The 26,376-nt window shown below is 40.4% G+C and overlaps 1 protein-coding gene across 4 annotated transcripts in view; it reads left to right on the forward strand.

Moving 5' to 3' along the window:
- Positions 1 to 26,376, forward strand: part of CREB5 (cAMP responsive element binding protein 5) — a 413,326-nt gene that overhangs the window by 59,927 nt on the left and 327,023 nt on the right. For all 4 annotated transcript variants that reach the window (XM_029233943.1, XM_029233942.1, XM_029233945.1 and 1 more), the window contains exons 2-3: positions 19,634 to 19,705; positions 25,065 to 25,158. In XM_029233943.1, coding sequence (XP_029089776.1) covers positions 19,652 to 19,705; positions 25,065 to 25,158 — 148 coding nt within the window. In that variant the 5' untranslated portion in view covers positions 19,634 to 19,651. The remainder of the gene's footprint in view (positions 1 to 19,633; positions 19,706 to 25,064; positions 25,159 to 26,376) is intronic.

The raw sequence follows: 26,376 nt of genomic DNA on the forward strand, positions 1-26,376 counted from the left end.
CTGGAGGGGCAGAGGAAAACCACCCAGAAGAACTGTCTTCTCAGTGAGGGAGGGTCCTTAGGACTGTCTCTGGCATTATGTAGACTGACTCCAGTCCTGGAACCACAGGGCAAGGGCAGCAACACACAAGTACAACCTTTTATTACCCTCTTTTATTTCTTTCTGTCCTTTCACACACCTGGAAAGGAAAAGATTTAATACTACCCAGGTTTGGTTCTGAGAAGTCCTGTCTACTGCTTGCTTGCTTGCATTCTTGGCCACAACTCTGGCAATACGTACTTCAGATATAGCTCCTGTTTGCAAGATCTCTTTGAGGATTTATGAAAATGGGTTTCTGCTCCTGGCGATGCTTGCAATTCTTTAGTTTCCTTCTGTAGACAGATGAGGAATTGCTCTTGTGGGGTGATATGAAGTGTATAGAAGTCACCCTAGATCACATCAACAGCCTACCCATTAGCCAGAATTTTCCAACATAGCTAATTTCTTGGGGCTACTGTCTTGAAGCTACTGCAAATGTTCCCTAGGATCAGTGGCAGAGAAAAGCCATCATCAGCCTAATGCCCATGTCAAGTTGGCCAGGGCTGCATCCTAGGAAAGAGGTTGGGTTAATGAAAGAACATCTCAAGGGCGACAGCAGAAGCAACGTGGAGATATTTGGTCCCTCCAAGAAAAGTAGGGAGTGCCAGGCAGTTTTGATTGGCCTGAGGATACTTGAAATTCTGCCACATTAAAAAAAGATTATTCTTCTGGATCAGATGAGCCCAGTGACTGCAAGTTACAGGGCGATGGGGTTTAGTTCCCTATGAGGAGGAAGTTCTTAAACAATGAGAGCACATGAAGATGGGCAGGTGGCCTTACAAAGTCATGACATGCTTCTGCAAGGAGCAGTTTAATTCAAAGGTCAGAACTCAAGAAGCTGTGGCAGAGAGTAGATCTGGGCACAGAGCCTGGGAACAGAGTGAGGCGGTGCTCAGTGCCCTGGACAGAAGTCATGAGTTTCTGAGCGGCACAGCTTACCTGCAGAATAGACATGGAGTCCCGAATTGTTGTGGCAGACAAGCCACGGGCATGCCGTGCTGAGCTCATTTCTGGGATGGAGTTTATCTGTCTCAGGCTGCTTCAAAGGCCTGAGCCGAGACCTAGCTGCTGATGCTGCCCAACATCTTAAAGATGGTGTCTAGTCTCTCACGGGGACAAGGTCACCATCACTGCAGGTCCTGCAGCTGCATCTGGTTGATGAGTTCTTTGGGATGTTGAACAGACTCAAGCATCACATGTGTAGTTGGGCAAGATAACCTTGACCTTCCAATTGGATGAGGATGAGAGTAAGCTCTGATTGGGTCTGGGGCTAGAGACAAGGAGAATGGGATCTTATCTGCCTTAGACAAGGGCAGATATGCCCAACCAAGGATCATGGTCAATGTGTTGGGAAGTCACTAGAAGGGGGAATAGAAGGTGCTAAGAATAATAGTTGAATTCCATTTTCCTGAGTCCTGACTCCTATGGGTAGATTGTCACTCCTGCTTCTGTGCTCTCAGAGTCTTCCTTGAAACTTGATCAAACTTTTCCCACAGACATGTAGTTATCAGCTGCTGTCTGCTCCCCTTGAAGACCACGTAACAATAGTGAACATTTATTGAGAGCTTACCATGTGCTAAATGAATTACAGGCAGCTTTTCATTCAGGCTTCGCAACAAGCCAATGAGGTAGTAGCAGTAGTTGTTGTTTTTATTATTATTCCTATTTTGTAGATGAGGATACTCCTATTTTGAGCAGAGGGATAGGGAGAGGATGAAACTCATTTCTGTGTTATTCTGAATCTTGACCGCTATGTTATCTCTTGGGGACTTTGTTTTTTTTCCTCTAGATCTCCCCAGTACCTAGGGTTCCAGGCAAGTTAGGCTTCCAGTAAAAATTGTTTTTGATAAATAAGTGGACAACCCGACTCCTCTCTGTGCTTGCCACACTGTGTGATTACATACTCTAACAAATATGCATGCAGATTTACTGAATTCTGTTCTATGCTGGTGGAAAAATGTAAAGACAGAATGATGCAGAGAAAATGCTCATTGGAGAAATTAGCTCAGGCAATTAAGTTTTCTGGGTAGTCCTCAAATTATAGCTTGTGTTTAATACATGGAATCAAATAAAAAATTAGGACCTTGATTTTTTTCCTTGTCCTATAAACACAACAAGTTTATATATGAATAAAAATTAATGTCTCTGCCAATGAATGATACAAAAATGCCATACTATTCTTGCTTGTTATTTTTGTCACCATAAAATAAACCATATTTACATGATTATGTAACCATATGCTTTTCAGAAGTTTTAGATTTAGATTTCATAATAGTAATAAGAACTGGCAGTTACATAGCATTTACCATGTGCTGGGCACTGTTCCAAACTGTTTACATGTGTTAACTCCTTTAATCCTCATATACTCTTATATCCATGTGAGGTAAGTGCCATTATTATAAAATATGAGGAAACTGAGGCACAGAGAGGTTAAGTGACTTGTCTAAGGTCACACAGGGAATTAAGGAAAGAAAAAAGATTTGAACCCAGGTGCTCTTAAAGACTACAGAGTACTATGGAGCTGTGATTTATTGAGTAGTCACTGTATGCCTCATTCAATCTTTACCACAACGCTGTGTGGAAAAGAATTGTTTTGTCCATTTCACAAATAAAGAAACTAAAATTTAGGGAGGCTTAGAAATTTGCTGAAGATGGAACAGATAGCTGCAAGTCGAGGCAGGTTCACAGACCCTTACAGCGTCCTTGCCATCATCCCACGCTTTTGGATGTATTCCTTTTATCTTACACTGAGTCTTTGATTTATTTCGTACACAATCAATGTTCATTGTAGAAAGAAAAAGAATATATACATATACAAAAAATGGATCATCTCATTGCCTAGCTGCAACCACTGTAAACCTGTTAATGTTTTGGTATATATCCCTCAAAATTTCCTGTGTATATAAAATCACAACTTAAAAGCATGATTTGTGAGTTACCAAAGTTTCTTGACTAACTTTCAATGGATAAACTGTCTTTACATTTAAAATAATTACTCAGCTCTGTAAAAACCAAAGCAAAACAAATCTAGTCTATTGAGAAATAAAAATTGTATTTGATGCACTTTCTCCACCCAAATGAAAATGTTCTTCTTTAAAAAAATATTTTTTATTGAGGTAACATTTGTTTATAACACCACATAAATTTCATGTATATGGCATTATATTTTTACTTTTATATATGCTGTAGCGTGCTCACCATTAAATTTTTGGTTTCCTTCTGTCACTGCAGAGTTGACCCTCTTTACCCATTTTGCCCTCCCCCTGCCCCTTCCCCACTGGTAACCACTACTCCATTCTCAGTATCTACGTGTTTGTTTTTGCTTGGTTTGGTTTGTTCATTTATTTATTTATTTTTAATATTCCACATACAAGTGAAATCATATGTTATTTGTCTTTCTGCACCTGACTTATTCCGCTTAGCATTAATACCCTCAAGGTCCATCCATGTTATTGCAAATGGCAAGATTTCCTCTTTTTTATGACTGAGTAATATTCCACCGTGTGTGTTTATGTATGGATGTATGTATCTATGTGTATATATATATATATATGTTTGCATATGTATATATCAGTGTGTATGTATATGTATGCATCTATATATCTATATCTATCGCTCAGTCTCTATCTATATATATCTCACATCTTTATCCATATATCCATTGACACTTAGCTTGTTTCCATATGTTAGCTATTGTAAGTAATGCTGCAATGAGCATGGGCGTGCATATATATTTTTGAATTAGTGTTTTCATATTCTTTGGGTAAGTACCCAGAAGTGGAGCTTTTGGTAGTTCTATTCTTAATTTTTTGTTTTCCATGGTGGCTGCACCAATTTACATTCCCACCAACAGTGTCTAAGGGTTCCCTTTTCTCCACATACTTGCCAACACTTGTATTTCTTGCCTTTTCGATAATAGTCATTCTAACAGGTATGAGGTGGTATCTCATTGTGGTTTTGATTTGCATTTCCCTAATAATCAGTGGTGCTAAACATCTTTTCATGTGCCTGTTGGCCATTTGTATGTCTTCTTTGGAAAAATATCTATTCAACACTGACAATTTTTTAATTGGGTTGTTTTTTTGTTGTTGAGTTGTATGATGTTGTAATATGTTTTGAATATTAACCCCGTATCAGATATATGATTTTCAAATATCTTCTCCCATTCAGTAGGTTGTCTTTTCATTTTATTGATAGTGTCCTTTGCTGTGCAGATGCTTTTTAGTTTGATGTAGCCCCATTTGTTTATTTTTGCTTCAAAAATATTCTTTTAACTACTAAATCCAAAATATGGTATTTAACAGTCAAAGCAAAAAAAAAAAAAAAAATAGTACTTGATATTGTCCTAAATTTAGTTATATGTGATTGAAAAGGCTTCAGTGTCTTGTTTGAAAGGCAAATCAGTGTCTCTTCTGATAGAAAAAAAGTATTATTACTATATCTAATAAGTATTGTATATTCACTATACACCAGAAATTGTTCTCTCTCTATTCTGTATATAGGTTCTCTCTCTATTATGTATATAGGTTCTCTCCATATACAATAAAAAATTATATATTTATATTATATATATAAATAAATCTTCAAAATAAGCCTAGGAAATAGTTTTATCTCCATTTATAGATGAGCAAACATGCCCAGAGAAGTTGAGTTACCTCCCAAGGTCACACAGCCATGGTTTGAAACCAGGCAGTGTGACTTTAAGCTAGAGCTAAAGTGGTGACTGAGAGAATTAATCCCAAGGTCAGTGTTTAGACTCTCATACTGTCGGCCTGTGTTAGTTATGTCACAGGGATTGTTTCTTACTTTGGGGGAAGTCTAAATACTTATTTATGCATGAGATAGGCTGTGTTGTTTAATTCATGAGAAGGTGAGCATCTGCCTTGTGTTCCAGCCTCTGTCCTAATCCTGGGATGTCTTTAACCCTCACAACAACCCCAAAGTAAAGTTATTATGATCCTCGTGTTTTATATGAGGACTGAGGAACAGAAAAGTTAACTGTTCCAAGTCCCTTTCTCTCCAGCCTGGAATTCTTCAGTGCTTTTCTTTACTCAGAATAAATCCTCCTCTTGGATGATTTGAGGCCTGCCTGCTTCTCAGTGACCCTTGACCCCTTTCTCTCTTGCCCACCACACTGCAGTCTCACCAGTCCCCTTTTAGTCCCTCAGACACCCCAGCTCTTTGCTTCTGGGGTCCTCTGTGCCTGGAACACCCTCTCTTGTTCATTTGCATAGTTGAGCTCATTTGCATATTTCAAACAGCTCATTTGCCTAGTTCAGGCCTTAGCCAACCTCTCCCTTAAATACGTTCCCTTGTCCACCTTTTTCTCTATCACATTGCCCTATTTATATCTTGCAATGGACTTTCCAAAATGTGCAGTTGTTTTTCTTGGTCATTTACTTGATTTGTGTGCCGGTGGTTTTTGCTTACTTTCTTTTTTGTTCTCCGTGAGAACAGGGACCTCATCTGTCTCCTGCTCTCACCTAACGAGGTCCTCCAGAGACATTTGCTGGAAGACTGACAAGTCTTCTGGAGGCAGACAGGGGACATGAGGGAAGAGAGTGACTCTTCAGCCACCTTAAAACCTGAACCCTGCACTGGGCTTGGGTGAGTGAAGATCTGTGCTGGAAGCAGCCAGCCCTGGGACAGGAATCTGGGGTCATCCGATGAGTGAAGACAGAGGCCACTGTCCACCGTCTGGAAAGGCCCTGTGCCCGGCTTATTTGTCCAGATGTTCTTGGGAGTGTCTCATTGTCACCTTTGGGTCCATGACCCTGGCCTGTGGCAGGGGAGCCTCACTCGTACTTTGAAGATTTCTGATGAGTGCTGTGGGGTGTGCCTTGAAGTGGCTTGTGTGCACTGTTGAATTTGGCTCCCGACAGCCTCATTTTTTAAGGGACTCTCTGAAGCCTGGTTTTGTTGTTTGTTTTGCTTTCCTTTTCTTACCTTAGCTCACTGAATCGCCTGGTTCAGGGGACATGTAGACACCAGGTTGACCCCCTGTCCGGCCCTGACACTGAGCAATTTCTCTCATTCTGAGAAGTCTGCAGGACGTTGGGCGGCTGGGGGATGAGGCTCCGTGGAGAGAAGCTCTCTCTTATGCTACTCCTTTTTGAGCTTTCTTTGAGTGATAGTAGCGGGAGAAGTCTTGCAGCGATGGTTTGGATGTGAGTACTGGTCTGTGTAGGAAAACTTGAGAATCAATGAGCTTGGACTTCAGGGTGCATATTGGCGAATCCTGACCTCAGTGTCCGCGGGCATTGACGGGTAACTATTGGTTTCCAGTGAGAGAGGGGAGCCTTAATCTCACCATGTGTGGGATGTGCCCCATGGGGCTGTGTTTTGTAGGCAGTGAAGTTAAGGCTTGCCCAGAAAAATAACATGTTTTCCTTGCCTGGTGCTTGAGCTGTTTGCCCAGTGGCTGGCTGATTAGCGGTTTGGGAAGAAAGGAGACATTGGTTAACTTGGGTGTCCGGAGGATTTTTGTGTGTGTGTGTTTGTGTAAGTGGTTGTTTCTGTTTCTTTGGAAATAGTAGAGGACAGATGAAGAAATAACGATGATATTACTACTTTCAACTTGTGTTCAATTCCTTGAAGCATCTTACAAACATTAGCTTGATGTCATTATTTAAATAATCCCATCACGTCAAGAGTGCCAGAAATCCTTTAATGTGGGGATCACAAAGGTGGATAGGAAAACTGAAGGTTTTGGAAATGACTGAGAATTTTGCCATTCTAACTCATATTTGAATGGCTTTATCCGGCTGTGTTCCCTACAGAGGCACTTAGTGGAGAAGATAAATCAAAGCTGTATCTAATCAAGGCTTTCTTTCAGCCTTGACGGAAAATGCTTTTCTGAGATTAAAAATGGCTGACACATAGGATGTGGTGGTACATGGAAGAGATAGTTTCACTAAATAAAATTTTCACTACTCCCAAGCATTAAAAAAAAAACCCTCAAAATTTGCCAGGCTTTCCATACGTACAGACCTTTCTGCATTGGGAGGGTCATCTGCTTTGAGGCACAGAGGTCTTCGGCTAATCATCTTGGACAGCCCAGTGCCCTGGGTTAGGAAATGTTGCTGTCATTGAGATGTGAACTCCCCATTTCCCCAAGTGGTCTTATTGGCCAGATCTTTGATTTGTGCTGTGACTTGCTTTTTTCACAGCTAAACTCTTACTGCCTTATTCAAAGTATTTTTATTAAATACCACATGTGATATTTTGGGAATGAAAAGGAGAGGGAAGAAAAGAAAAAAATAGGGAAGAGTAAGAACAAGAATAAGCAGTAAGATGATAAAGGATAATATAACTTGCTAAAGAAAATTTAATAACAAAAGGAAGATTCAATTTCTTTTTTGGTAGCCCAAGTGGAGAGTGGATATAAACAAATGTCATAATCTGTATTAGTCTTATTTCTTTTTTTCAGACTTTATCTTATCACATATATAAACATATATATGTATATATTGATATATACATAAAATCAATATTTTAAATATGATCAAAATTTCTGTGTCTGTTTTACATCAACTGCATTTTTTTAACCTTTTGACCCCCCTTTTACCCATTAGTCTTATATTAGTCTTATTAATCTGTATTAGTCTTATTTCTAATGACTCCAGGTGAGCCTAGAAGTACCCACTGATAAGAAGGCACTGAGTTTCTCAGTTTATCCCAGGTGCCTCCCAAACTCCACTTTTTTCCTACCATCAGTGAGACTGGAGTCTGGATGGTAAGGACAGCGTGGCCAAGCTGTCGGGGTGGACTTGCCTAGCAAAGAGCTTTCCCTTCATTTCTGTGGTTGGAAGCAATGTTCCAGGAAGGTAAACAAATTCATGTGCCTTTCCAGCTCTGGCTCCTCCAAGCCCAGGGCGAGGTGTCTGATGCTCCCTGGCTTGCTCAGCCAGCAATAGCCAAATTTATCCCAGGGTCAAGTGACCCATTACCCAAGCTTATATGTCAGCTGGTATGTCACAGAGCTAGGGTTTGAACACAGACAAGACTCCAAAGCATTTCTTGACATCGCATCTCAATTAGAAGACAAAGAAAATAATTCTACTTGGGAGCCTACGAGTAAAAAGCTGGTAAATAAGGTTTGGCTTGGTAATCGCTAGATTATCAGAGAAGCCTAGAAGATCAGGATCTCTTTAAAGATCATCCTCTCCAACATCTTTCAGAATCTTTAATCTTTCTGCACAGGATGTCAAGTGTAGACATAACTCTTTGCACTATCCAGTACTTCAGCAATTCTATGTGCTTACTACAAGGTGACTGATAAAAACAGTAACCAACATTTCACAGCACTTTACAGTTTATGTAGTTCTTTTTAAAGCACATTTGTTCACCCAATGCCCCCAGAGGCAGATGATGCCAATATTGTCTGGAGACTCTCTTTATAGTGAGAAAAGTAATGTTCAAAGAGGTTAAGTAATTTGCCCAAGATCACACACTATTAAGTAAGGGAGCTGAGATTCAATTATTGATTTTCTAACATAAAATCTGGTCCCCTGGCCACAGCGTTAAGCTTGTTGCAAATAATGTAGTCTTATTTATCAGAATTAAAAGTAAAATAAAGCCTAAATTAAAACAAACATAAAAACCTTACTTCTAGTACAATTAAAAGATCGCTTCAAGGTGTGTGTGTGTGTTTGTTCCTTGAACTGATAGCTGATCGTGAGAAATGTTTAGCTGTGAAATGAGATTATGTGGTATTTGACGTAGTTAATAAAACAGGCTTGCTTTCTCATGGCCCCTGATCTCTCATAGCACTTTGCTAAAACTACTTTATGGCCTTTAAAATTCTGCCTTCCACCATAGACATCTGTACATGCCTCACCTCCCTACTGGATGGTCACTGCTCAAAGGGCAGGGGCTATTTTTATGAACCTTCCTGTTCCTAGCATGGAGCTTAATGCTTGGTAGGTGCCCGGTGACTGTGTGAGGAAGGAATGAATGAATGAGACCAGTGTCCTCGGTTTCTGATGCTGTCCCAGTGCATGCCGAGGTTGAATCACTTTGGAACAAGTTCTGGGCGACAGGTAATCAATCACTGTCCACAGGTCACTCTCCCTGAAGCTGCCCCTGAACAGTGCCCTATGAAGATCCTAGAATTGGCTCGTTGAACAGCTGTAATTCACCCATGTGGGCTTAGGGGCTCTTTGCTTCCCCTTTACCCAGCCTTTCAATGGAAATGTCTGACCGGCCTGCTTCCAAATCCCCTCTGGGTGCTTCGTGCCCCTGCCTGCTTTCACTTTTCCTCTCGGAAGAGTCCAGGTTCAGGGTATTTCCTAGGGCCTGACCTCCACCTCCTGAGTAGAGAGACCACAGTCAAGCTGAGGGAAAGGTCCTAGGTTTGGGGGAGCAGGGGCATTCAAAAAAGTCCCTTTCCCTTTCCGTGCTCATAGGGAGTGTTGACTGAAAAATGGAGCTGTTGTCTGGGGGCCGAGCCCTGGGGAGAGAAGGAGCTGGCCCCTCGTTTGTTTGTTAATAGCTAGGACCTTTTGATGAATTGGAGTCTGGTACAGTGTAACCTCTCGTGGGTGGTGGTTCAAGGAAAAGGCCTTTTCTTTCTGTGTCCATTTTTCCAGTATGTTTCAGTGGGTTTATAGGCTTTAGTGAGTGGCTCTTTTGTTTAATAGGAAGTTGAGAAAGACATGAAGGACTTTTCTAGTCTGTGTAAATGACTTAGTGATTCTCAGAAATACATCTGATTTCTGCACTTTTAAAATACAAGCTTAATGATCCTTAACTGTGGTGAACTTGGGCTGCGAGGCAGACCCGGGTTTTCCTCTTATACCTCCTTGGAGCTCAGTAGCCTCCTCTGGGTTACGTTTAGGACTAGGTATCGGTTTTGAGACTTGAGCTAGTTTATGGAGATGAAATAATCTCTGTAATGTGTGTCACGCATACACACTGCAGCCTATCAATTAGAAAACTTAGGCCGAAAGAGAAAAAAAAATTAAATGTGTATATATACACACTGCAGCCTATCAATTAGAAAACTTAGGCCGAAAGAGAAAAAAAATTAAATGTGTGTGTATATATATATATATATATATATATATGTATTTGTGTGTGTGTGTGTGTGTATGTATATATGCCTATTAGTAAGTTTTTGCCCTATTAATAAGTTTTGAAGTTGGTTAGGGTTAGGGGGCCAGTGTTCCCCTAATAAGTATCCTATGAGCTGATGACTGATGGTACCAGTAACATAAAAACAATTTGAAATCTTGTGACATTCTCCGCTTGAATTTTAAAAGGAAAAGAAAACCAAAATCAAACAAAGCATGGTCCTTTTGGTGACGCTGTCCTCAGCAATAATATAAAATTAACAAGGCAATTATCAGGAGTGAAAGGGCATCTGCACAAGAGCCGTTTCCACCTTGGGCCAAGGCTTTCTTTCGCTACCATTGCGTCAACACCGCTTAGAACGTTGTGGTAAGTGAACTGGAGAGTGGGGCTGTAGGTAGCCAAACGAGGTAATTCACTTAAAAAAGTCTACTCTAGTTTACTCATCTGTCTCCGCTATGGATTGAAAGCGTATGCTTATGCTTAGTTAAATTTTGGCAACAGTCCCCAGCCCTCCTTCACATTGAAAGGGAATGATAATTTCACATACTTTTTTGAATATTCATAAAGTTTTTATTGGCATTGAATCTAGCCTCATCCTAGGCTTAACTTTGCCTGCGTTTTCCAGAGCTGTGTGCAAAGTATAAAGAGGTGGGTACGTGTTTAGTCTCTTATTTTCATTTCCTCTGCTGTATGCTGACTTTGTTTTCATTGTCTCACTCTTACTATTTTCTTACTCTTATCTGCTTTTTACCTCTAAACCAGTGGGCAGTGGGACTAATACTATGATTATTCTTGCAAAATCTGCACTATTAGCTGTTGGGTCGGGAAACTTTGGTGTTGCACAGGGCTGCCCATTCTGCACGTCATGGAATATTTCGTACCCCTGACCCTACCTATTAAATGACAGTGGTGACTCCCAGAAACAGTGGCAACTAAAAACTGGTTTCACATATTTCCAAATCCTCTTGCTGGGCCATGCAAGGAAATTGTGCCTTCTCTAGGAAAGCCGATGAAAATGTGCCTTTTGCTAGTATTTAAGATATATATACTTTTTTTATTTTGATTTTTTTTGGGGGGCTGCATTGGGGCTTCGTTGCTGCACGCGGGCTTTCTCTAGTTGTGGCGAGAGGGGGCTACTCTTCATTGTGGTGCGTGGGCTTCTTATTGCGGTGGCTTCTCTTGCTGCGGAGCGTGGGCTCTAGGTGTGCGGGCTTCAGTAGTTGTGGTGCGTGGGCTCTAGAGCGCAGGCTCAGTAGTTGTGGCTTGCAGGCTCTAGAGCACAGGCTCAGTAGCTGTGGTGCACGGGCTTAGTTGCTCCGTGGCATGTGGGATCTTTCCGGACCAGGGCTCAAACCTGTGTCCCCTGCATTGGCAGGCGGATTCTTAACCACTGTGCCACCAGGGGAGTCCCTGCTAGTATTTACAGAGGGAACTTTATTAGAATGATGACAGAATCTTCAGATGACTTAAGATTTTTACCTTAACGTGGCCTTTAAGTGACCTGCTAGTACTGTCAAATGTTCACATGCTTGACATTTGACGCATAGTGCGGTAGGAATCTGAATCAAGTCTTTGAATGTATTTTTACCCTTGTATTCAACTGACACGGTGAGATGGGGCAAGTTCTGAACACAACTGCTGGCTACTTTAGATAGGACTTGAGAATGCCTAGCTTTCTTCTGGAGTAAAAGATAAAAAACACTCAGTTTGATACCATCATTCTCAAATGTCTTTTACTAGTAAGTCAGTGATGGTAATCATAAGATTTAATACTAAGATGAAATAGCCTCTTACCAGGCCTTGCAGAGAGCAGAGAGGTCTGGCATGATCACCACTGTGTTTCATACACAGTGTCACATTTTGTAGCTCTGATTCATGCACAAGAAGGAAACTTCTCAGATGTTTTGTTAAAGATTACTTCAGCCCATACCTCACATGGACCAAACATATATTGTTGCTGCAGACACAAGGATACTTGTATAGAATAAAAATACCAAGAAAACAGTTCTAGCCAATAAAAGTCATTTGAATGTGTGAAAAGCAAGCCAAGACTAGAAAGTTGTAATTTTTCAGAATATTCAAAAATATTCTTTTTACATGAAAACAGTTTAAAAACCAAATGCACTCAAAATGTCTTAAAAAGTATCCAGAGGCAAAGTGGTCCCATTTGGGAGCGGGTTACAATTTTAAAGTCAAATTTTACTATAGTAGAGCAAAAAAGGGAAAGAAAGAACTTTTTCTTTCTTCTGCTAAGTTATTCAATTTCTAAAGGCAAGCTGCTTTTGACCAGAATGAAGAATATACCTGGTTTTGCACTTAATTTCTTTGCTATCATAGTTTTTCCTCTCAGGGTTTCACAGGGCAATTATTTTAAATTGCAGTGGAAGACTTTCTGGAAAGGTACAGATGACAAGGTCAACTGAACCCCTGGTCACCTCTTATTCCAATTTTTTTTTTTCTTTTCTCATCAGTTTGTTCGTTTTGGGAGTAGGTAAAAGGAAGAGTTTGCTTTTCAGCCTGTCTTCTGAGCTTGGGTTCAGTCTCATTAGAAACAAGCCAAGTAATTTTGTTACATTCAATATTTCCTTCAAAACCTGAGAATCTCTAAGCTAGTGTTTTGTTAACCACATGCATGTCAAATAAACTTTTCATTGAAATGAGGTGTGTCCTGCCAAAAATCTATTGTGCAAGGTGGAAACAGGAAGAGGAACACAGACTTAGACATACGGCCTTGGGCACAGACACATACCCTGCAGAGACTAATACGCTGCACCTCTAAGGTCCAGCACTGTTGCTTAACAAGTATGTTCTGAACTTCTGAACCCATAGGTAGGAAAGCTGTGAGACAGTATTGTGTGAAACGTAAGTAGAAATTAGCCAGTAACTTTGAAAAGAGGGCTCATATCCAAAGAAACATATGGAAAACTTAACACAAAAACAAAAAAAAAAAAAAGAGAGAGAGAAGACAGAGGAATCTAACATATGAAAACCCAATCCCACTGGAATGTTTTTTCATACACAGTATAAACGCCACATAAATAAAACCACAAACCTCTGCTAGAGTACACGAGAGGACGTGAGCCCCCAGCACTCTCTCCTGTGAGGGCCGGGAAGTAAGGCCCTGTGAGTTTCCAGAGACAAAAGCTCTTTGGAAATCCTTCCTCCTGGGAACCATGGGCCTGGTTCGAAGGGACATTTGCACAGTCCCTTAAGCGTGATGCAGCCTGTGAAACAAACCTAAAGAGGTCTGTGATTCAGGCTGTGGGACTCTGAACTTTGGGGATACCAGTGAATGGTGGACATCTTTTAAGGACAATGATATTCTGGTTTGAACGGGATGGCAATGTTTAGCTGCAAGTGGTCTGGGTAAAGCTGAGGACTCCCAGGGAAGAGTTCTGGCTGTAAACTGCCCAGCAAGACACCCCCATTCTCGCCAAGTTCTGTTGAAATTTTCACTGAGAAGGTAGAGTCCCACCCTTGGTCTTGTTCCCTGTATAAATCTCTAGTTTGAAAACTTTGCAGCATTCAAGGCGTTTCAAGCTTGAGGGCTGAAATGTCACTTTAAAAGCGGGGTTAAAAAGGTCACACAGCTGCAAATAATAATAGCCCAATGAAATTCAGATTCTAGCTGCAGCCCACTTCAAGAATAACACTGAAACAGGAAACAAGCCTACTAGATCTTTTTACCAGTAAAGCTAGTAAGAGCACATCTGATAAAATGAGTGTGTGTATGTGTGTGTGCGTGTGTGAGAGAGAGAGAGACAGACAGACGGACAAAGAGAGACAAAGACATACATAACAAGACAAAGACACAGAGAAACAGACATATAAAAAGAGAGACATAGAGTTTTCAAGAGAGAAGATACACAGAAAAACAAAGACACAGAGAGACACAGATGCAGAGATGGATACTAAGACCTGCTCACAAAATAATTGATTTTCTTGGACTGAGATTCAAGGGTGTTTATTTTTCTGTTTGAAGTTACGATATTAAAATAATTCTAAAGAATTTTAAAATAATTTAAAAATTATTTTTAAAATAATACCTCTGTAAATGGTCTTATTTACCATGTTTTACTAAAATGGCTCTGTATCACACATGAGCAAATAAAATAGTGAAAGGTACCATATCCTTCAGATTAAATAAATAATTCCTTTCCAATAGCTAGCCACATGTTGGGAGAATGACCCTGCACCCTGGCTTTTAAGGTAGAATCAGGCATCTTAGAATAAAATACTTTAATGTGTGCTTTTGCTGAATTTGTGTTGGGTTATTATTGAGTGTCGCTCTTTGCGTTCCTGACCAAGACATTGAGAGAAATATTTGGTGTTTTTTTTTTTTTTCCAGAGACATGAAGTACAAATTGGCTATACCCTTAACTAATTTAGATAATAAACAATCTTTGCTTCCAGAAACAAAGTAAGACTGATCTGGAATCTCACACAGTGTGATGAACTCAAGATGTTTGTCAGCTAACCTTGGCATTTTAGGAAGGACCTGTTTCCTCTTCTAGAACCCTTTCTAAAGTCTAGTAAGCTCAACAGGGTAGCGAAGATCTGCTTCACAGGAGTCCTGCCAAGAAGACTCATTCCACGCTCATCGTAGGGCAGTAAAGGCTGACAGAGGTTGTTAACATCGCTGTTAAAATGCAAGCCCCCTTTCAGATCTCTAATGCATTCATGTCCAGATTAACAATACCAGAGCTGATGAGGCTATCAATATTATTATTAGTGCTCATTTATATATACAGTTGTGGCTTTGAAGTTCCCAGAACTTTTGGTGTTGATAAAAGTGCATGCCAGATTTTCAGATTCAAACAACATTTTTAGTGTCTTACTATTCCAAATCGCGTATCACTGTATGAATGTGTTTGCCCTTGTGGGGGGAATTTGGGCCATTACACTGAGATGGGAGTTTGCTGTTAACTAAGAATCGGTAATGACTTACTATGATTTAGATGGGGAAGCGTCACTGTTGGCTGATTCTAGCAAAGCAGAGCCCTTTGGGCTCAGTTGTTGCTCTTAAGTTGAAAATACATATTTACAGTATTTTGTGTAGACTATCCAAGTTTTTTGTAGCATTTGTTTTTTGCAGCGTTTGCCCTTCATGAAGTAGTAATTCCAAGCATATACCTAAATGCCTGGCAAAGCATTTGAATGGATTGCATCAGCCATTGTGGAAGATTTCCCATTTTAGACCAGGAGGAATTTGTAGGGTCAAACGCTAAACAATGAAAGAGATTCTTGCTCATTGAGAGGCCAGCTGAATCCAGTGGCAGTTTAGTTTGAATTGTAAATCAAACCTGTCATCTCCTTGTCGACTACGAAAAACCTCTACTCGCTTTATACACCATTAGGGTTTGTTATTAGGGTTTTGTATTGTTTTCCAAAACTCTGAAGGGAGATTAGACTCTTGAGGCATTTGTTCTAAGTGAACATTGAAGCTAAACTTTGGAAAAGGAGGAACAAAAAATGATACTATTTGTAAAGAAACTCTTAAATGATTAGACAGCTCCCTCCACAATTATTACTGTATTTAACCAAAGATATGGGGTCACTGGGTGTTACTCAGAGGGCCCTCTCTGGGTGCCATAAACAGTCCACACATGGTTAATAGACTGGACTCCAGCGGTTTCAGCATCTATGACAATATTAACAGACTGAATTCATAATGAATTAATACATTTACATGTGAAATTTAATGAAAACTAGACTGTTGTTTTCACCAAAAGCAACTTTGACTTTTTTCCATTAAACCTGGTGAGATTTCTTCTCTGGTCATAACTGGGAACAGGTGGAATTATTGGCTTGCACAAACTCTTGCCTTGCTGAAAACTTGGCTGTGGGCCGAAAAGTTTGAGGACCACTGCCTTAGGAGTAGGAAAAAAGCAAGCTGTTTGAGACGGTTTATTGTGGTGATTCAGGATTCATTATCCATCCCACAAATATTTATTGAACGCCTACTATGGCAGCTCTGTGCAGTGCAGCCTGGGGTATGGCGGTTGCCAAGCAAAACCTGGTTCATTAAAACATCCCAGCTAGTAAAACAACTGAATGGGAAATGAGAAGATGAGGCCTGACCTCTGAGGACCAAATGCAGAACAGCCTGGCTAAAATCATGTCTGAGTAATTTGCCCCCCATGTGATGGATGATAAAAGGATATACACAGGGCTTTAGTAGAAGTCTGCTTGAGAGAATAATTATTACAATATGTGCTAGAAAAGAACCATAATAATAGACCATAAAAAGAGATCATGGCTCTTGACTAATACATCAGACCAGATCATACTGGTTGATAAAAGTAATGAAGCCTGTGTGGTAGAGTGGTACTATTTAGTAAAACTATCTCCAGCACCCACACAGGAGGAATGAGCAAGGGTGTGCTGTTTATAGAGGGCTAAATGTGGGAACGCAGAGCATCAAAATAAAGCAGTTGAGGTTCACACATATATATACACCCACTCAGACCTTATTCATCACTTAAAACGTATTTTATTTTAGCAACTGCCATTTTACCTTAGGCCACTTATTCCAATAGTATGTTGCCAAAACATTTGGTCCGTGGGATTCATAGCATACAATAAATTGATACAGATTCATATATGTTTTAATAATAAAATAGTACAATGACTGGTAACTCAGTTGAACATAATGAACTGAACTCTAAACTATTTGTAGGCAGACTCAGTAGTTGTCTAATTGATCCTATTCCTCTAAGTGTGGCGTCCAGACTTTGAAGGCTCAATAAGTGTAAGTCTATATGACTGAAAATTTTTTTCTGACTGAACGTTGTTCAGTCTCCTATCACTAGCATCATATAATTCCATGATATTTGCTGCAGTTCGTATGCAAATTACAACCAATAATTAAGATAAGGTAGCTCATGTTGATGTTAAGCAGAATTGATAAACTATTACCATTAAGGGCCTGAATTTATGGGAAAAGTCAGCATTTTGGTGGACTCAGGTTTGGGATAGAGTTGTGACTATGGTAGAAGAATACTTCCTCCTCATACTGATGTGGCAAGGCTTGGTCAGTCTTTTTCTTCACTTTGGCTTATTAATGAATCCCCTTTAAACTGCAGCAGTAGCACTTCCAATCTTGACCACTTCTGTCGGTTGGACATTAATTTAATTATTATCACGAATTACTTCTTTCAGATGTAGACCATACATGTATTTATATGGAACTTTCTTTGAACGTTCCCATTTTACCATCATGTAATCTTAATATTGGTTAATAATATGACTAATATTGGCATTCTTTGGTTACTTTAGCAACCAAAATTGTTAAATGATGTCCAAGAAAGACTTACTTTATAGCAACATCTCTATTATACATGAGGAGTAGTTAATATTAGAGTGAGGTTCCAGTAACACTTGTCCGCAAAACCTCCCCCCACCTCCAAACACACACACTTAAATACCTTTAAGACCTTTCTCCATAATTTGGAAATGGCTCCCTAACTGATTGGTGTGATACAGGAATGAAGGAGTTGAAGATTGATATTCATACCCCCATTTAAAGGAGGGGAAATTGAGGCATGAAGCAGTTTAGTGACCTGGTAATGGTCAGGCAGATCATGGACACAGAGACAGAAAAGTTCCAGGGAAGTGTTTTAAAAAGTTTACTAGAAAAACAAGGCATATTTAATATTAATGAATAACCCAGTTACTATGCTGTTTGTTCTATCTTGGATCAAAATCATTTTCTCAGCTTTAAAGTCACCCTTTATGTGGAGGCTTAGAAGTAAGTCATCAGCATTCACAGCGGGGAGGAGGGATGCTCTATGATAAGTGATGGCAAAATCACATGAATAACGAGATGTGAGAAGTCATTTTAGTTGCTCATGACTTTCCTCAGACAAGGGCAAGTGGAAAACTTCGGAAGATACTTGTATTTTTTTCCTCCTTCTTCTAAATATAATAGAGTAAAAAAGTTTAACCAATATGCCTGATACAGGAAAACTGTAAAATTATTCGACATTACTGCCTTGATAGGTGACTAGTCATTCCAAATGGAGAGTGAAAAGGGCATTACTTAGTGAAACTTGAGGAATAGTGATGTGAAGAGAGTTTACATTTTAAAATTTGTTTTTAATATCTGACTAGGAGTGTTATCTAAGGCAAGTGTTTTCATTTTGTGTTTCAGAAAAGTGAAAGTATGCCTCTATTTCCCAAAGAATATATGTGGATATATTAGTGTTTGGGGGAAGGCTGTAATGACATACAAATTAGAATTGTTTGTTTTTTTTTTTTTTTTTTGCAAGATGATAAAGTTTTCTTGGATGAAGGGTAACTATTCCATGAGTGAAGCAGAGTTTCCTCTTTCAAGGGTGAAGGTGACTTAAGACTCCTTTGGAATAACCTACAAGTAGAATTTTAAGGAAGCACAGGACTTCCTTTCTTCAGAGACAAAACAGTAGATTTTAGTTCTATAATGAAGCCGTGTCCCACCAGCAGCACATGGAGCTTATGTAAACTCAGTTCCAAAACTGGCAAAAAGAAAAGTATGATTTAGAAAACTATTTAAATTGTGGAACTTCAATTGTATAGTACTTCTTATGATATTTAAAAAAAATTTTATGTTACTGTATAGATTAGTAACTACACAATCATATATATTGTACTTTTATCGGTTTGGGGGAAGATTTGCAAAGATATTTGATTACGCTCAATTTTTGCCTAATGAACTTACCTTAGAGCCTAACCCCTGCATAAGAAAAGACCATACTATAGTTTAACATATGTCTGAGATCACAACATAAGGTTTCTCCCTGCAAAGCTACCTTATTCCAGACAACTTATCTAGATCAGAGGGGCAGTCGCCTTAATCTGATTTTAATTTCAAATCAGCCTGTGAAACCAAATTAATGAAATATTTAAGGTAATGCTTTTTGCATTTGCTGATTTCTCGTCACCTCTGTACAACTTGGATAGCTTTTGCTGAGGCATCATCAAATGCCTGAGATGAAAGAGAATTTAAGACCGTGGCTCACTGCCAGGGTCATTTGCTAAGCTGGCTATAGGGCTACCTTGCGTCCCTTGTTCATACTGAATCTCAGTGGGGTGATCATGGGAGAATCATTTGACCTGATGCTCAGGATTGGTCCTCACACTGATGATTGCCCAGTAACTACCCTTCTCTTGCTCTTTGCCTTGCACAGGTGGGGTTTTACCTGATAATAACACCCACCAGGCAGAATTTCTGCTGCAATAGACATTGTTTTGGGTTGCATTTTGTTGGCATTTTTTCTTCAAAGTGCAGTAAATATGCACTCAAGAAAACACAGTGGGAACTTGGACTGCAGGGAGCCTGATAAACTTCAGTAAGGCAGGACCTGTTGTTCATGTTTATGTTTTTCTCATTTAATTTGGGAATTGGCATAGGAGGGGGCTCCGAGCCATTGCCTTTCTCAGGTAGAAGCAGGAGATATTCATGAATTTCTGTTTTCCTTCCTCTCTCCCCCTGACCCTTCAGATTTATGAGGAATCCAAGATGAATTTGGAGCAGGAGAGGCCGTTTGTCTGCAGTGCCCCAGGCTGCTCCCAGGTGAGTGTAGGGGGGTCCTCCACTCTGGCCTGCAGGGGATGCAGTACCTTCCCCACAGTGAGGCAACTCTCACTTGGCGGTCATGCCTGTTGTTGGCTTTTCTTCTTCACCAAGATATTCTCGAAGTCCCCCTCACCATCATCTTCACCGTCATCGTCACCATCATCCTCATCATTTTCCACTTTGACTAGTTTGAACTACTTCCCTCACAGCCTCTGAAATACATCAGTGTTGGCCATTTCCATCCATAACTTTCCCCTGGAAGCGAGCCAGCCGCATCCTGCCCACCAGATGTTCAGGATTGTTATTTCAGACAGGGGGAAAGAGGGTGCTCTTTTTGACAATAGCCACTTGAATTCTGGGCCTTTGGATTACTGGTGAAATAGCTCACCATCAGAGACTGAATTCGATTTTGTTTTGTTTTCCCGTTTGAGTAAAATAAACCCCCTATGACTCATCTAGAACCCATAGTTTTTCCATTTATCTAAACTTTGAGAGAGGAAGTTGGCCTGCTATGCTGGGTTAACCCTCTTTTAGCCTCTGATGGCTGCCATCAAGTGGATTAGATGTGAGGCTTACATGAGGTACTGTGTGTGGAGTGTTTAGTAAAGGACCTGCACGTTGTGCTCAATTGACGCCCACTGTTGCTATGGTGACTTCTGCTACTATTGTACTAGAACCCATCCCTTTGAAAGAAACTGGAAACATACATCGTCTAAAATCAGAATTTGACATTTTTCCTTTGGAACAGGATGGTGACTTTTTCTACACTTGACCCTTTGGATATCTCCAAGTTCCAGTCATTGGAAAATGACCACACATGGTGCTCTCATGCCAAGCTCTTCATTTTATGGGATAAAGGACAAGCTTAGAACTCAGAGCACAGGCATGTGGGTCGTTATGCTCTCTTTCTCTGAAGTGCCCAGTAGTTTCAGGTGGAATCAAGCCCCACGCTCTTGCCTGTTTATGTTGTGGGGTTGGCAGCACAGCGCAGAGCAATGTCTGGGAGTCAGTGAGAGGTGATGTCCATGAAGGACCCTTTTCATTGTATCTCCCCAGAGAGTTTGAGGAGGGTCCTGGAAGCTTCCTGGAGGGAATATGTCATGGAAACATGAAATGTTATTGCCTCGCGATGCCGCTGTTGACATCAGCCACCAGCTGAGAAACCAGCCTCCTTTGCTTGTGTTCTGGCAGATTCTCCAGGGGCTTTTATATGAATGTTGGTTTTTACCTAATAAATAAGGAAAGCAGTAGAGAATATTATTTTGAATTTCAACTGTATTTTGGCAAGCTGGTTTTGGAGGTCCTTTTGAAATAGGAAACACTGGGAAGACACAGATAGGTTGAAGTACTGGGAAAAGTTCTGCTAGACCAGGACTCTCCATTGTGAATGCAGAAAATTGTCTTATCTAAGTTAAAACTGATTTCCACTTAGTTTCCTTAAGGGGGAGTCTCAGTAGCCAGAAAGAATCCAATAACTTGAGCAGTTTGCTTTGCTTTGGCTGTAAAAATGTGACATTAAGTTTTATTCAATTTGAGTCACTCAGCACATTTTTGAGGGGCCTGCTCTGTGCATAAAACACATGTATCCCTGCCTTCACGGAACTTCTAGCCTAGGCATTACATGTGGAACCACATGAGCAATTCATCAATTAATTAATGAATTGCAATTTTCCATGAAGGAAGAGCACAGGTCACCCTGAAGACCATCCTAGGGGGATTTACTTTACTTGGGGAGGATAATGGGGGTGTCTCTGTGGAAGGGGCATTTAAGGGAAAGGGATCCTCAAGACACTTAGCAAAGGCCAGAGAGGGTTCATGGCAAGTTAGGGTTCCAGGAGAGTCCAGGATTGTGAATGATGGTAGAGGAGAGCCTTTAAGAAAGGGGTATTTAGCCGCATCCAGCATTTGGATAAGTCAGAGAGAAAAGAAGTGCAGAGAGGACATTGGACTGTGTGGCAGAATTTCCCAAGCTTGGCACTACCAATATTTGGGGCTGAATAATTCTTTGTTGTGTATGTGTGTGGGGCTCCCCTGTGCATTATAGGATGCTTAGCAGCATCCCTGACCTCCATCTGTTAGATCCCAGTAGCGCTCCCCAGTTGCGAAAACCAGATTTCCAGGCATTACTAAATGTCCCCTTGGGGGCCAAATTGCCCCCGGTTGAGAGTGACTGCCCAGTGACTTGCATTTTGGCTTTAGCCTTGTTTCTTTTTGGATCCCTTCCCTTTTGGGAATCACCTACTTCTAAGTGATGCTCCCCCATTCTATTTTAGGTATTGCTCTAAGCCATCTTTTCTCCTTTTTGGAATCAGGCAGGGTATAAATAAATAAATGCTACAGACGTGTGGTCACTGGTGTCAGACGCTGCTAGAGCTGGCACAGCGAGAGGCCTGAGCAGGGGCTGTTGGGTTTGGCAGTTGGCTGTTTGCCGGCGACCTATGAGAGAGGAGTCGGGGTGGGGGCCAGATTGAGTGAGTGGGTAGTGAGGAAGTGGAGGTAGCCAGCATAGAGGAGCCTTTCAAGAGTGCTAGGGAGTGACGGGAAGCAGAGTGATATAATGGTAGCCTGAGAAGGAAGCAGCTTGAGAACAGGTTTTTTGTTTGTTTGTTTTGTTTTTTTTAACATCTTTATTGGAGTAAAATTGCTTCACAGTGGTGTGTTAGTTTCTGCTTTATAACAAAGTGAATCAGTTATACGTATACATATATCAAGTCAAGGCTCGCCAGGCTGGATTTAGTCAAGGGCAAGGAGGAGTGAGCATGCTGGCTTGAAGGACCACAGCTGGAGTGCCCTTCCCCAGACTACAGGGGTGTAGAGGATCCTGTGGAGCGGGGGGGGGGGGGGGGGCTGTTGCTCATTCCTCAGAGACAGGAGGGAATGCAGGAGGGAATGGAAATAGGACCTATGAAGTTAATGTAAATTCTGAGATGGAGGTGATAATAAATGTTGAAGGGATGCATTTCAAATGACCTTGAACTTCAGTGAAGGAGCAGGTCATTTCCTTGAGAAGGCTGGGTGAACTGAGGAAAGGTTTGGAGAAACATGAGACTTGAGAATTTACATAGTTTCTTGGTTTTAAGGTAAAATTCCAAGCCTCTTCCTTCAACCCCCACTAAATTTAAATGTAAAGATATATCTAAAACTTGATGTCTCTATTTAATGTGGAAGTGTTTCTTTTTCTTGATAAGCTATTATAAAAACATGAGCATCTTTCAGTTGAAGAGATGTGGTTGGCCAGTGATTCCAAGGGTCTCCTGGTGGGGTGTTAGGGAATCAGTCCATCATGGCATTTACTTGAGCGATGTTCCATAGCCTGGGACCTGCATGGAGAAGAAAGGATGGCTGGGAATTGGAAAGGGGAGTAAATATGAATTATCAGTGCTTGCGCTGTGTTGGAGGTGATGGATGGATTCCCCTCCCACCCCCTTTTTCCCTCATTGGAAAGAACCTTTGCTCTATTAGGAATGGCCTATAATACCTGGGAGGTTGTGTGTATGTGTATGTGTATGTGTGTGTGTGTGTGTGTGTGTGTGTGTGTGTGTGTGTGTGTTACAGCTCCTTATAAGTTAGCTTTGTCCCAAAAGTGAGGAGAAACAAGCTTCTCTTGCTCTTTCTGATCTCACAAAGTCCAATGTTAATTTCACTGTTCCTTTGCCCTCTGCATTTACCTCGTTTTAAGTTCCAGTGGCCTCTCTCAGCTCTGTATCTATTGCAGACTGTACCTTTTGGTTATTTACAATTTGCTATTTTCCTACCAAATAAAAAAAAAATCACAGATATCCTGTATTGTCTTATTTGGAAGGTAATTATAATTAATATGAGATATCATGGAGATTATTAGTAGTATATAATAAGTATTCTTGTTTATATTCTATTTTAGGTTATTATTTTATGGAGCCAAAAATGGCTAACAAAATGACTGCAAATGAAGGCTATTCCCATGTTGTTTTTTGGTATATATTACAGAAAAGAATTATAATAAGGCTTTTGACAGAAAGACTAAGAAATTTAACCTCTGTGTCTAAGCCACATATGGTAGTGTCACTTATTTGATGCAGTCATTCTACTATAGTGTTATAGAGGACCAGATGATCCTGCAGGAAAACCCACATGTCATGAAGACTTCTGTGTATTCAGAAATCTGGCATGATCACCATGTGTTGCAACTTCTGTACTCTCCAATTTATGTTATACAAATGACAAAGAAATAAGTGATATTTACTTGAAGAACTACTTTTAGAATATTCCAAAGGATTTAGCCCAGTGAATCCCCTCATTCCCGTGAATACAAATTATACTGTTTGCAGAAAAGATTTCTACCTTAATATACAATGGTAATTGAAATTTATAATGGCTATCCTGAGGAGCTGGGACGCTCTGAGAGATTTTCTAGATTGTCAAAGATTTGGAAATATTCAGCAGACTTTATTGTCTTTTGTTGAATTCTCATTTGACTTTGATAAAGCAGATACCCTGTTAAGTTCAGTTATTAAAACATACCAGTCTGAGTCAGGATAGGCTGGGATCTGCTACAATAACAAATGAGTTCAAAGCTTCAATGACTTGACACAACAAAGGCTTATTTCAATTGCCCAAGCATACATTTCAGTTATAGATTGGCAGGATATTTTTCATAATCCTTCAGAATTCAGAGATGCTCTTCATAATTCTTCAGAGATTTGGGATGATTGAGGGGCCACTATTTCTTGTATTGTGAATCTCTTTGCTAAAAGGGCGAGGGTCTTGCCCCAAGAAATAGATGCTCACATCTGGATGACATGTCACTTCCATTCATGACTCAATGGGTAGAACTACTCACATGGCCCCACCCAACCACAAGAGGGCCAGGAAATCCAATTCCACCATATGACCAGAAGCCAGACAGCTGAAAATATTTGGGCGCAGCATTTTTGACAACCATAATATCATTCCCTGAAAATTAAAAATAAAGTGTTGGTTTATTACACTGCATGGAGTATAGAACACTCAAAATAATTTGCTGTGTAACTATACATCATATGTATGATTATAATTAATGAGATAATCAGTGTGCAAGGTCTTCATAAACAGAAACATACTATGCAAATGTCATGGGGTACATCTGTAGATATATATGGCAAATAATTAAGCGTGACGTGTAGTTCTTTTCCAAAGTTTGACATGAATGCATATGTGGTTGTGTAAGATAATTTGTCATTTTACTTACCATGCTTTCACACTTTTTCAGAACTAATTTTTTGTTTTCCTTGTCACGTTTGCAGTGCTGAATGTATCTTTTTCTCTGTGATGGTGAAATATATATTACAAAACTGAATGGCTCCTCTCCCCTGTCCCTTTTTTTCTATTTGTTTGACAGCGCTTCCCAACAGAGGACCATCTGATGATTCATAGGCACAAGCATGAAATGACTTTGAAGTTTCCCTCAATAAAAACAGACAATATGTTATCAGGTAAGGAGCCATCAGGCAAAGACACTTTGGGTGATCAGATCAGCCTCATGTGAGACACTTGTTCTACAGAATAGGATGATTTCCACTGGCAAATTCTACACCTTGAAAATCTGTATTTCTAAAGTATAGCTGAGGCTTAAAATAATGGTAAGCAGGAATGTAATCCGCTAATGTAGTGTTCACTCAAATAATCGGAGAGCTATGACTTCTTGTTTTCTGGAATGTGAAATATTTATTACTATGAAACTTGGCTCCGTGTAAGGCTTTTTTAACGTCACATACCTGTAATTACTCAAGCAACAGATGTTAATTGAGCATCTGTAATGCACACTGCACTGTTCTGAGTGCCGTGGAGGCGCGAAGATTGATATGATTACTGTTTTCGAGGACATCACAATGTGTGTGTGAAAACTTAGCTAAAATAGAGGACTGTCCATGATATATATCAAATGAGCATTGTAAGGAAAAATGCTGTGTGGCTTTAGCAGAAGGAGCTCTCTTTCTGGACTGAGCTGGTCAGTGAAGATTTCCTTAAGAAATAGTACCTGCTTCAGAATTGGGAAATTAAATAAGATAATGTGTGGAAATACAAGTGCTCAGCAAATGTGATCATAAATAAATAATAATGATAATCCATCAATTAATTTCCATTCTCTCCCATCTTGAGAGGTAGTGTGGTAAATTAGAAAGAGTGCAAGGAGTAAGGAAACTTGAACTCTAGCCTGGCCAGATGACCTTGAGCAAGTTGGTAAACACTTCTGGGCTTCAGTTTCTTTTTCCATTAAATGGGAATGATTTTATCTGCCCAGTCTATTTCACAGGCTTATTGTGATCCAATGAAAGCATGTAAGTGCAAGAGTTTCATAAACCCTAGCAGGGCAATTGAAGCATTTCCTGTTGGCCTTCTCAGGCTAGAAATATTTCACTCAAGCCGCTGTCTCCCTGGCATCGTGAAAGAAATAATACGCCCATGAACATGTTTTAAATGATATCAGAAGAGAAACTGACTGCACAGGCAAAACTGGCTCGTATAATTGAGCATTTCTATGGCAGTTAAATTTTACAAGTATTTTTTTTTTTGCTGTACACGGGCCTCTCACTGTTGTGGCCTCTCCCGTTGCGGAGCACAGGCTCAGGACGCGCAGGCTCAGCGGCCATGGCTCACGGGCCCAGCCGCTCCGCGGCACGTGGGATCTTCCCGGACCGGGGTCCGAACCC

Source organism: Monodon monoceros, unplaced genomic scaffold (assembly GCF_005190385.1).
Source record: "Monodon monoceros isolate NGI ecotype Baffin Bay Population unplaced genomic scaffold, NGI_Narwhal_1 Super_Scaffold_2, whole genome shotgun sequence".
Classification (NCBI taxonomy): Eukaryota; Metazoa; Chordata; class Mammalia; order Artiodactyla; family Monodontidae; genus Monodon; species Monodon monoceros.